General features: G+C 40.1%; 1 protein-coding gene across 3 annotated transcripts in view; it reads right to left on the bottom strand.

Annotated features, from left to right (window-relative positions):
• MAGT1 (magnesium transporter 1) overlaps nucleotides 1-13342 on the bottom strand; it is a 65806-nt gene that overhangs the window by 20803 nt on the left and 31661 nt on the right. For all 3 annotated transcript variants that reach the window (XM_010347353.2, XM_074391982.1, XM_074391983.1), the window contains 4 exons: nucleotides 5477-5617; nucleotides 4870-5010; nucleotides 3944-4033; nucleotides 2035-2098 (listed from right to left, as the gene is read on the bottom strand). In XM_010347353.2, coding sequence (XP_010345655.1) covers nucleotides 2035-2098; nucleotides 3944-4033; nucleotides 4870-5010; nucleotides 5477-5617 — 436 coding nt within the window. The remainder of the gene's footprint in view (nucleotides 1-2034; nucleotides 2099-3943; nucleotides 4034-4869; nucleotides 5011-5476; nucleotides 5618-13342) is intronic.

The raw sequence follows: 13342 nt of genomic DNA on the forward strand, positions 1-13342 counted from the left end.
TTTAAATCTTTAATCCATCTGAAGTTAATTTTAGTGTAAGGTGTAAGGAAGGGGTCCAGTTTTAGCTTTCTGCTTATGGCTGGCCAGTTTTCTCAACAGCATTTATTAAACAGGGAATCCTTTCCCCATTGCTTGTTTTTGTCAGGTTTGTCAAAGATCAGATGGTTGTAGATGTGTCCTGTTGCCTCTGAGGCATCTGTTCTCTTCCACTGGTCTGCATCTTTGTTGTGGTACCAGTATCGTGTTGTTTTGATTACTGTAGCTTTGTAGTATAGTTTGAAGTCAGGTCCAGCTTTGCTCTTTTTGCTTAGGATTGTCTTGGCTATGTGGGCTCTCTTTTGGTTCCATACGAAGTTTAAAGTGGTTTCTTCCAGTTCTGTGAAGAAGGTCAAAGGTAGCTTGATGGGGATAGCATTGAATCTACAAACTACTTTGGGCAGTATGGCCATTTTCACGATATTGATTCTTCATAACCATAAGCATGGAATGTTTTTCCATCTGTTTGTGTCGTCTCTTATTTCCTTGAGCAGTGGGTTGTAGTTCTCCTTGAAGAGGTCCTTTACATCCTTTGTTAGTTGTATTCCTAGGTTATTTATTTTTTTAAAGATGGGCTTTCACCATGTTGGTCAGGCTGGCCTTGAACTCCTGACCTCAGGTGATCTGCCTGCCTTGGCCTCCAAAGTGCTTCGATTACAGGCGTGAGCCACCACACCCGGCCTCCTAGGTATTTAAAAAAATGTTTTTTTTTACTAGAGACAGGGTCTCTGTCACCCAGGCTGGAGTGCAGTGATGTGATCTCGGCTCACTGTAGGCTTGACCTCCTGGGCTCCAGTGATGCTCCAACCTTAGCCTCCCTGGTAGTTGAGATCACAGGCATGCATCACCATACTTGGCTAATTTTTTGTGTGAATTTTTTTAGACACAGAGTTTTGCCATGTTGCCCAGGCTGGTCTCAAACTCCTGGGCTCAAGCAATATGCCCACCTCAGCCTCCCAAAGTGCTAGGATTACAGGTGTGAGCCACCATGCCAAGGTGATTCTAGTGTATCAATGTCAGGACACCTTGGCTGAGAAGCACAACTCCAGGAACGTTACATTTGTCACTCTGTGGATTTGTTCCAGAGTCACTGCTTATGTATTCAGGTGGGTCAACTATGTTCAGTAATATTATGAAATTTAGATTCTTACTTATCTGACATCACTCTTACCTATCTTTGCAGCTTACAGAGGCATCCGCTTTTAGGTGTAATAGAATAAAATTTAGCTCAGGCCAGGAAAGTAAAAATATTCCCTGTCATTCAAGAGGATGGAACAACACACACATAAAGCAGCTGCAAAGTCCACAGAAAGTATTTTTTCCCTAGCACACACTTCAGCTGTAAAATGTCAAAATATCCCCATCTTTGAGTAACTACTGTTTTCTTACTGAGGAATACTGGTCTTTAAAGTAATAGACTGCTTGCGATTATATGAGTAAACATGAATATTCTTGCTTGGCAGATCAAAGTCACTCAATTTACAAGTATAATTTCTATGTAGCCTCAATTTACAACCAAGGTATAGAGCTTCAAGTAGAAAGTTTTTGAAGACAAAAATCCCACATTTATGTTAACTTTGTTTTTTCCAAGGAAACAGAACCCTGGGTCCACTTCACAGTTCAGGCAGACCTGATGTTGACTCCTTTATACAGCCTTACACTGTTCTGAGCCTATCAAAACAATGTTTTGTTTAAATTTCACATAAACTCCACTGTTCTCCCAAATCCTACTACAACTCTACCTTTTCTTTGTTAAGATGTTTCATGGTTCTTCTGATATAGAGCCAATAAACCTTGCCCTATCAGACTACAGATTTGTCCCTAGTAGTCTTTAGTTAATTGGACTAGAGAGGATGACACAGTAATGATTTTCAAAGGATATTACGACCTGCATTAAAAGAACAAACCCAGCCAAAAGCTGTAGAGAGAATACCAGACTGTGAAAAAAATAGACAAATAGACAAAATACAGCAAGAAAAACTGATTGTAAAAGGATACTAAACAGAAGAACAATGTGTGTTTCAGCTACAAACTGGGCTTGGCTGCTTCCATGGATATAATTCTAGGAGGGAAAAAAGACAAAATGGAATCTTTAAGTATATACATTAAATGTTAGTATGCTAACCCTAAAATGGGTTATTTTAAACTATGAAATCATTAAGTCACTTGATAAACCATGTGGCATACTCTGGGTCTGTGGCATTTTTGATTACTATAAAGCTATTTCTGTACTATCTATTCTCTATTTGTCTTTTCATCGTAGTTACACTATGTTTTTTTTGAGACAGGGTCTTGCTCTGTTACCCAGGCTGGAGTGCAGTGGCATGATCATAGCTCACTACAGCCCCAAAGTCCTGGCTGCAGCGATCCTCCTGCCTCAGCCTCCCAAGTAGATGGGACTTCAAGTATGCACCACCATGCCTGCTCAGCTAATTTTTAAATTTTTATTAGAAATAAGATTTTGCTATGTTGGCCAGGCTGGTCTTAAACTCCTGGGCTCAAGCAATCCTCCTACCTCAGCCTCCCAAATGCTTGGATATTGTGTTTATATTTTCAACAGAATATGTCAGAAAACTAGTTTTGCTTTTTTCTTTTCTTTTTTCCACAGAGATGGCGTCTCACTCTGCTCCCCAAGCTGGTCTTGAACTCCTGGCCCCAAGAGGTCCTCCCACCTCAGCCTCCCAAAGTGACAGGATTACAGGTATTAGCCACCACACCTGGCCCTGTTTTTTTGTTTGTTTGTTTGTTTGTTTTGTTTTGTTTTTTGTTTTTTTTTTGAGACGGAGTTTCGCTCGTTACCCAGGCTGGAGTGCAATGGCGCGATCTCGGCTCACCGCAACCTCCGCCTCCTGGGTTCAGGCAATTCTCCTGCCTCAGCCTCCTGAGTAGCTGGGATTACAGGCACATGCCACCATGCCCAGCTAATTTTTTGTATTTTTAGTAGAGACGGGGTTTCACCATGTAGACCAGGATGGTCTCGATCTCTTGACCTCGTGATCCACCCGCGTCGGCCTCCCAAAGTGCTGGGATTACAGGCTTGAGCCACCGTGCCCGGCCTTTTTGTTTGTTTGTTTTTTTTTTTTTTTTTTTTTTTTTTTTTTTGAGACGGAGTTTCGCTCTTGTTACCCAGGCTGGAGTGCAATGGCGCGATCTCGGCTCACCGCAACCTCCGCCTCCTGGGTTCAGGCAATTCTCCTGCCTCAGCCTCCTGAGTAGCTGGGATTACAGGCACACGCTACCATGCCCAGCTAATTTTTTGTATTTTTAGTAGAGACGGGGTTTCACCATGTTGACCAGGATGGTCTCGATCTCTTGACCTCATGATCCACCCGCCTCGGCCTCCCAAAGTGCTGGGATTACAGGCTTGAGCCACCGCGCCCAGCTGTTTTTTTAAGGAGATGAATCTTGCTATGTTGTCCAGGCTGGGCTAGAACTCCTGGGTTCAAGTCATCCTCCTGCCTCAGTCTCCAAAGTGGCTGGGACTATAGATGCATAACACTGTACTTGGTGAGAAAACTAGTATTTAAGTGTACAAGACCATGAGGTATAGTAAGGTAGGCTCCATGAAGAAAGGGATCATGTTTTTCTTGTTTATCACTATATTTAATAATACTTAGCACAGTGCTTAGAAACAGTAGATGCTCAAGTACTTAATCAATGTTTCTATTTAGTTGAAGCCTTTCATTCTTAGCTAGCTTGGTTAGAAGGACTCACCAAATGCGATAAAGCACTTCCCACTTGTAAGAGCACTGCATGGTCTTACCAGCGATGGAAGCTTGTTAACACAGAGAGATTGAAAAGTCAAGACTAAATCTAGCTCCTTCATATGCTGGCACTGTCCTCACAGGGTAATAATCATTGAGTTAACTTTGGTCTACAAAAGAAAGAAATTCCAGACTTCCCTTACCACATGTCCTGTGTGGGGATTCTTATGGGCATATGGTGGTCCTCTTATATGGTTCCACATTTGACCAGATGTCATAGCAAGCACAAAACACTAGGAAACAAAAAATAATAAAATATTCATGGTCAAGCTGTTCTTGCCTTGATTAGATAATAGAAATATGAACATGTGCAACTGTTTAGGTAAGACATAGAATTTTTTACAGATAAATGATTTATTAACGCTTACATTTCATCCCAAGGACCATAATTTGGTAACACTTACTTAAAAGAAAAACACTATTTTAAAATGATAACTATGCACACACAAATTTCAAAATTGAATACTAAAAAGGCTTTTTAGAATATTTTCTGGCCAGGCATGGTGGCTTACGCCTGTAATCCCAGCACTTTGGGAGGCCAAGGTGGGTGGATCACTTGATGTCAGGAGTTGGAGACCAGTCTGGTCAACAGGATGAAACCCTGTCTCTCCTAAAAATACAAAAAAATTAGCTGGGCATGGTGACGCATACCTATAATCCCAGCTACTTGAGAGGCTGAGGCTGGAGAACCGCTTAAGCCCAGGAAGCAGAGGTTGCAGTGAGACGAGATGGTACCACTGCACTCCAGCCTGGGCAACAGAGCAAAAGTCCGTCTCAAAAAAAAAAAAAAAAAAAAAGTAATATTTTCTGAACAACTAGAGATTTTCACAGAGATGACAGTCTGTCATTTAGGTCGAATAACGGGTAGGTACAATCAGTTCCTTGAAGCTCTGGCCATCCTAATGAGATAATAAATGAAACAAACTGATTTTAAGACAGAAAATAAAAATATAAAAACTATTTTCCTCAGCTAAGAAATAAACAAAATGTTACTTCTCCTGTAAAAGCTTACCTAAAAATACATTAGGAGTTTTATTCAAATAATTTTTTGTCTTCTGAATTCACTCACCAAAGCTGCAAAAGCCCATCCAGTTTTATTAAAGAGAAATTCCATATTGCTTCTTCGAAGATACACAAGCCCACCAATAACAGCCAAAAGCAATCCCAACATAAGGGGACCAGCATAATTTGGGGGTCTAATCACTCTAATCTAATAGAAAGGAGAGAAAAACATGTTAAAATATAAATTTCTTTACTAATTATATGGGTCAAAATCTGAAGTGAAAGCAATCAAAATTAGTGTGGTTACTTTCAGAAAAAATAATACTTTTATTTTATCCCAGTCAAAATAGCCTATAATGTAACCTGAAATGGACAGAATACGTACAATATTCTATTTAACCACAACATAACATCTTTTAGATTAAGAAGGATTTGCCAAGTACAAATGGATAACCTGCAAACTTGAGAAGGTTGAAAGAGTGGTTTCCATGCTGAATTCAACAGGGTAATAGAGGGTGTTTTGTAATTTCACTCATTCATCAGGATGATTCTGTTTAATGCTACTTGTGAAGGGACTGCCAAACTACCACCACCACAGTGATATGGGGACAAGACTAATTAGGGCCTCCCAGTAAGATTCAAAAAGAAACTGTCTATAAAGTGGGGAAACTTACATTGACATCAGTTCTGTCTGCAATCCACCGGGCAATCTGCTCAGCTGAAAAACCCCGCACCTGCAACTCATATGTATCACCCCGTTTGGGTTTCCCTTTTGCAGGAAAGTTGATGAAAGTTGGAGCTGAATTCATGTTTAGCTGAATAAAAAGGAGCCCATGAAAATATACATTATCAGGAAAATAATCTTAATCACAGTTAACATCTTGAAATTCAGGCATTTTACAAAGAAGAGGAGGCCTGGGTTTCGATATAAGTGATTTGATTTGCCTAAGGAGAGTGAAAACTGGTGGAGCCAGGCTTAAAAAGCAAAGCTTCCTGTGACCTTAAGTATTACACTTGACTGACCAAATATACATTTCTTAGTATTTTCTGTGTTGTCTTCTCAAATATATCATCACGTCATGATGGAGAATAGAGGAATGTGATGTTCATCAGTAAACATTTATGAACCTTCTTACAGTTGACTACTTCTGCATATAGCCACCATTTTGTATTGTTTTTCACTGCCATTTTACAGCATTATCTTATTATCTTGGTTCCTTCAAATTGAGAATGCACTCTATTTGGAGCTTACCTCAGCTTACATAAAATTATCTTAGTGCTCATAAATGTTTTCATTTTGCATAATCTCCGAACAGATTAAAATATCCGTGGTATGGCAAAGTTTCCATTCTAGTGGAGTAAAATACAGGTTTCTTATGTATATATATATATTTTTTTTTTGGAGACGGAGTTTCGCTCTTGTTACCCAGGCTGGAGTGCAATAGCGCGATCTCGGCTCACCGCAACCTCCGCCTCCTGGGTTCAAGCAATTCTCCTGCCTCAGCCTCCTGAGTAGCTGGGATTACAGGCACACACCACTATGCCCAGCTAATTTTTTGTATTTTTAGTAGAGACGGGGTTTCACCTTGTTGACCAGGATGGTCTCGATCTCTCGACCTCGTGATCCACCCACCTCGGCCTCCCAAAGTGCTAGGATTACAGGCTTGAGCCACCGCGCCCGGCCCTCTTATGTATATTTGGTCAGATCTTTTTGACATATATGCTTATATACCACTAGAAAACATATAATATTGCTATCTGTTTTATTTTAACATAAATGGTATCATATTAATGGTATCATTCTGCAATATGCTTTAATTCAACCATGTTTGAAAGATCTATGATATATATACATATGTATGTGTATATTACATGTACACACATATACATCACTTATATGCACCTGCATTTATGTAAATGCATGTTCATATAAATATATAAAGCCAACCTCACTCTCACAGTTATTATGCTGTTGTTGGACTTAAAGAGAGTTTTTTTCCTTTTTATCAACTAAAATTTATGTTGCAGTGAGTATCCTTATGCTTATCTCCCTATACCCATGTGAAAGTGATTCTCTAGAAATGGGATTGTTAGGTCATCATTTTTAAATTAGCTGGTGCAGTGGCTCACACCTATAATCCCAGCACTTTGGAAGGCCAAGGTGGGCAGATCATGAGGTCAAGAGACCATCCTGGCCAACATAGTGAAACCCCATGTCTACTAACAATACAAAAATTAGCTGGGCGTGGTGGTGCATGCTTGCAGTCCTAGCTACTTGGGAGGCTGAGGTAGGAGAATTGCTTGAACCTGGGAGGGGGAGGTTGCAGTGAGCCAAGATTGTGCCACCGCACTCCAGCCTGGTGACAGAGCGGGACTCCATCTCAAAAAAAAGAGAAAGAAACATTTTAAAATCAAAATGGATATAGTGGCCAGGCATGGTGACTCACGCCTGTGATCCTAGCACTTTGGGAGACCAACGTAGGTAGATCACTTGAGGCCAGGAGTTTGAGATCAGCCTGGCCAACATGGTAAAACCCCGTCTCTATTAAAAATACAAACATTAGCCCAGCGTGGTGGTGGGTGCCTGTAATCCCAGTTACTCAGGAGGCTGAGGCACAAGAATCACTTGAACCCAGAAGGCAGAGGTGGCAGTGAGCTGAGATTGTGCCACTGCACTCCAGCCTGGTGACACAGCAAGACTCTGTCTCAAAAAAAAAAAAAAAAAAAAAAAAAACCAACCCATGGATATAGCCAAATTGCCCTCGAAAGTGGCTGTGCCGAAATACACTACTACCCAACAATGTAGTGATGTATTCATTTCCCTATATCCTTGCCAAAAATTGATCTGATGGGTGAAGACTGACCTTTATCATTATGGTACTACTAATTTGTGTTTCCTTGATTACTAATAAGATAGCTTTATAACAAATTAGTTATTTGAAAACTTTTTTTTTGTTTTTTTGAGAAGCAGTCTCACTCTGTTGCCCAGGCTGGAGTGCAGTGGTGCAATCTAGTCTTACCTCAACCTCCACTTCCTGGGTTCAAGTGATTATCCCGCCTTAGCCTCCTGAGTAGCTGGGATTACATGCATGCACCATGATGCCCAGTTACTTTTTTTCATATTTTTAGTAGAGACGGGGTTTTACCATGTTGGCCAAGGTAGTCTCAAACTAATGACCTCAAGGGATCCACCTGCCTCAGCCTCACAAAGTGCTGTGATTAAAGGCATGAGCCACCACACCCAGCCTGAAAACATCTTATAGCCCAATGACACAATCAACAGAGTGAAAAGAAAATCTGTAGAATGGGAGGAATTATCTGCAAATCATTTATCTAATAAGGAGCTAATATTCAGAATAGTCTGGGTACAGTGGTTCATGCCTGTAAGCCAGCGTTTTGGGAGGCCAAGGCAGGTGTATCACTTGAAGCCAGGAGTTCGAGACCAGCCTGGGCAGCATGGCGAAACCCCGTCTCTACTAAAAATACACAAATTAGCCAAGCATGGTGGCACATCTTAGACCTGGGAGGTAGAGATTGCAGTGAGCCAAGATTGCGCCACTGTACTCCAGCCTGGGCAACAGAGTGAAGCTCTGTCTCAAAAAACAAACAATGAAACAAAATACAACAACAACAACAAAATTTATAAAATATAAAGACCTCCTACAACTCAGCAACAAAAAACAACTTGATTTAAAAATGGGCAACACACACACACACACACACACACACACACACACACACAATGGGCAAAGAACTTGAATAGACATTTCTCCAAAGAAGATACACAAATGGCCAACAAACACATGAAAAGATGTTCAACATTACTAATCATTATGAAAATAAAAACCAAAACCAAAAGATACCACCTCACTCATTAAGATGGCTATTATCGGCCGGGCGTGGTGGCTCAAGCCTGTAATCCCAGCACTTTGGGAGGCCGAGGCGGGTGGATCACGAGGTCAAGAGATCGAGACTGTCCTGGTCCACATGGTGAAACCCCGTCTCTACTAAAAATACAAAAAATTAGCTGGGCATGGTGGCGCGTGCCTGTAATCCCAGCTACTCAGGAGGCTGAGGCAGGAGAATTGCCTGAACCCAGGAGGCGGAGGTTGCGGTGAGCTGAGATCGCGCCATTGCACTCCAGCCTGGGTAATAAGAGCGAAACTCCATCTCAAAAGAAAAAAATGATTAAAAAAAATGGCTATTATCCAAAACAAACAAACAAAAAACTAGAAAACAACAAGTGGTTGCAAGCATGTGGAGAAACTGGAACACCTGTGCACCACTGGTAGGAAAATAAAATGGTGCATCTGCTATGGAAAACAGCATGGAGGTTCTCCAAAATATTAAAAACAGAATTACCATATGATCTAGCAACTCCACTTACAAGAGTATAACCAAAAGAAATGAAAATAGGTCTTAGAGAGATTATTTGAATATTCATGTTCATAGCAGCATCGTTCACAATAGCCAAAAGGTGGAAGCAACCTAAGTATCCACTGACAAATGTATGGGTAAACAAAAGGTGTATATGTACAATGCAATATTATTCAGCTTTGAAAAGGAAGGAAGTTCTGACACATGCTATAATATGGATGAACATTGAGGACATAATGCTAAGTGAAATAAGCTACACAAGAAGACAAATATTATATGATTTCACTTATGGTAGGTACCTAGAGTAGTCAAATTCATAGAGACAGAAAGTAGAATGGTGGTTGTCAAGGAGTAGGGAAGTGGGGAACTGAAGTTCTTTAATGGCTATGAAGTTTCAGTTTTGAAAGATCACAGAATTCTGGAGACTGGTTACACAACAATGTGAATGTACCTAACACTACTTACCTGTATGTTAAAAAAATGGTAAAAATGGTAAATTTTACATTATGTATATTTTGCCACTACTAAAAATTACCCCCCCAAAAAAAAAAAAAAAACCCCATCAAAAACCGTTGTAGACTTTGAAATTCCTTGGAGGTTAATGAGCCAAAATAAGATATACTATTTTAGGTAGGTATCACTTTTCATACATGTTTAGCTTTTGTATACTATGGCATATGACACTGTTACTTGGAGAAAGATTTGAATCTCTTCCACAGATGGACACACTACCATCCCTACACCTTCAGCTCTAAAATCTAGTTCTAAAATAGGGTAATGGAAATTAATATTAAAAACTATTCAAGGTAAAAAAGTGTAAGCAATAAAAAACAAAAATAGACAAATGGGACTATATTAAGCTAAAAACGCTGCACAGCAAAGGAAACAATCAACAAAGTGAAGAGACAATTTGTTGAATGGAAGAAAATATTTACAAACTATTCATTCAACAAGGAACTAATATCCAGAATATACAAAAAAAATCAAACAATACTAAAAAGAAAACAAAAACCAAAAAAACTCAAATCATTCAACAGTAAAAAAGCAAATAATCCCATTAAAAAGTGGGCAAAGGACATGAATAGACATTTCTCAAAAGAAGACACACATAGCCAACAGGTGTATGAAAAAATGTTCAACATCACTAATCATCAGGTAAACACAAATCAAAACCACAGGGAGATATCATCTTCTCCCAGGTAGCATGGCTATTATCAAAAAGAAAAGCTCCTTTTCTGCTGGTCTGTCTGTATTAAAAAGAAAAGCTCCTTTTCTGCTGGTCTGTCTGTATTAAAAAGAAAAGCTCCTTTTCTGCTGGTCTGTCTGTTACTTCCTTGCAATGTGTTTTCCTACTTTCTCTAATAAATCTGCCTTTCTTTTCCTTAAACAAACAAACAAAAACTGGTGAGGATGTAGCTGGCAAAAGAGAAATCATGGCCAGGCATGGTGGCTCACACCTGTAATCCTGGCACTTTGGCAGGCCTAAAAGGGCAGATCACCTGAGGTCAGGAGTTCGAGGCCAGCCTGGCCAACATGGCAAAACCTCATCTTTACTAAAAATACAAAAATTAGCTGGGCGTGGTGACATGCACCTGTAATCCCAGCTGCTTAGGAGGCTGAGGCAAGAGAATCACTTGAAACCAGGAGGCAGAGGCTGCAGTGAGCCAAGATCTGTACTCCAGCCTGGGTGACAGAGCAAGACTCTGTCTCAAAAAAAAGGGAACTCATACACTGTTGGTAGGAATGTAAATTAGTATTGCCACAATGAAAAACAGTATGAAGATTTCCCAAAAAAACTAAAAATAGAATGAGCATTTGATCTAGCAATGCCATTACTGGATATGTATCTAAAGGAAAGGGAATGAGTGGAAAGGAAAGGAAATCAGTATATCAAAGGGATACCTGCACCCACATGTTTACTGCAGCACAATAGCAAAGATATGGAATCAACCTAAGCATCCATCAACAGACGAATAGATCAAGAAAATGTGGTATTAGGATGGGCATGGTGGCTCACGCCTGTAATTCCAGCACTTTGGGAGGCCAGGGCAGGTGGATCAGTTGAGCTTAGGAGTTGGAGACAAGCCTGGCAAACATGGTGAAACCCCATCTCTATTAAAAATACAAAAAAAATTAGTCAGGTGTGGTGGTGCATGCCTGTAATCCCGGCTACTTGGGATGCTGAGGCAGGAGAATCGCTTGAACCTGGGAAGTTGCAGTGGGCCGATATCGCACCACTGTACTCTAGCCTGGGTGACAGAGACACCATCTCAAAGAAAAAGAAAATGTGGTGTATATATACAATGGAATACTACTCCACCATAAAAAAGAATGAAATCATGTTATTTGCAGCAACATGGATAGAAATAGAGGTTATTACATGAAATAAGCCAGGCACAGAAAGACAAATATAGCATGTTTTCATATGTGGGAGCTAAAAAAGTTGAACTCATGGAGGTACAGAGTAGAATGGCAGATAACAGAGGCTGGGAAGAGTGTATGTGTGGCAGGTGGGGGGTGGGGCAGAGTGGGCAATGAAGAGAAGTTGGTTAATGGGTACACTCATACAGTTAGATAGAAGGAGTAAGATCTAATGTTCGATAGTAGACTATAATTAACAACAATGTATTATATATTTCAAAATAGCTAGAAGAGAGGACTTGAAATGCTCCCAACATATAGAAATAATAACTATTCAAGGTGACAGATACTCCAACTATCCTGACTTGATCATTCTATGCAGGTAACAAAATACCACATGTACACATTTATAAATATGTATAAATATTATATTATTAGTAAAAAAACTATTTGAGGTAGAAAAAACTGGGTTTTCTATTTTTACAAATCACTAACAGAAGTTATGTGTTATCTTCTTAAAATAAATAGAATTAAAATTTTTAATTTCTGAAATAATTACAACCTAAATAGTAGAGAATTAAAAAGCAATTTTTTTTTTTGAGACAAAGTTTTGCTCTATCATGCAAGCTGGAGTGCAGTGGCATGATCTTGTCTCACTGCACCCTCCACCTCCTGGATTCAAGCAATCTTCCTATCTCAGCCTCCCAAGTAGCTGGGATTACAGGCGTCCAACACCACGCCTGGCTAAATTTTGCATTTTTAGTAGAGATGGGATTTCACTATGTTGGCCAGGCTGGTGTCAAACTCCTGACCTCAAGGGATCCCCCCGCCTCGGCTTCCCACCAAGTGTTGGGATTACAGGTGTGAGCCACCACGCTCAACCTCAATTTCTTAAACTCTAGAAATGGTTTCCTTTGGTCTTATAAATTCTAAGTACACTAACCCTTTAGGTTACAACATTTTTTAAATGCACTGTTTTTGATTTATGGAGATTGCTATGTGAGATTGGAATATGAATAGCACAATGAACGATATATTGTAAAATGGGAACATTAAGCCATTTTTTCAACAATTAATGAATACCCATTATGTGATTAGCACTGATAGCTATAGAATATGGCTCTGCCATTAACTAAGTAGTAACTATATTTTAAGGGAGACTTTCAAACAACTACAGAGCTAACTCTACTGTAAGACAAAATGTGGATAAACCTATAAAAGAAATTTAAGGCAAGTAGTATAACAGTACAAGCAAAGGAGTGACTCACTTTTTATCTGGAGAAGTTGAAAAAGCTTACAGGGAGTATCTGAAACAAGGCTTAAAATGTAAGCAGAATTTTGAGAGTGGAGAGAAAGCAGGCAGGGAAGAAAGGATGCTTCATGTTGTTGTAAATGAACAATTAACGGTGCTGACCCAAGAGAGTGCATCAAAGAATATATTATGGGACTGGTGTGACTGGAGTAAAGAGTACATGAGGCCGGGCGCGGTGGCTCAAGCCTGTAATCCCAGCACTTTGGAAGGCCGAGGCAGGTGGATCACGAGGTCAAGAGATCGAGACCATCCTGGTCAACATAGTGAAACCCCGTCTCTACTTAAAATACAAAAAATTAGCTGGGCATGGTGGCGCGTGCTTGTAATCCCAGCTACTCAGGAGGCTGAGGCAGGAGAATTGCCTGAGCCCAGGAGGCGGAGGTTGCGGTGAGCCGAGATCGCGCCATTGCACTCCAGCCTGGGTAACAAGAGTGAAACTCCGTCTCAAAAAAAAAAAAAAAAAAAAAAAGAGTACATGAAGTTAGAAAGA

The sequence above is a fragment of the Saimiri boliviensis genome, chromosome X (assembly GCF_048565385.1).
Source record: "Saimiri boliviensis isolate mSaiBol1 chromosome X, mSaiBol1.pri, whole genome shotgun sequence".
Taxonomy (NCBI): Eukaryota; Metazoa; Chordata; class Mammalia; order Primates; family Cebidae; genus Saimiri; species Saimiri boliviensis.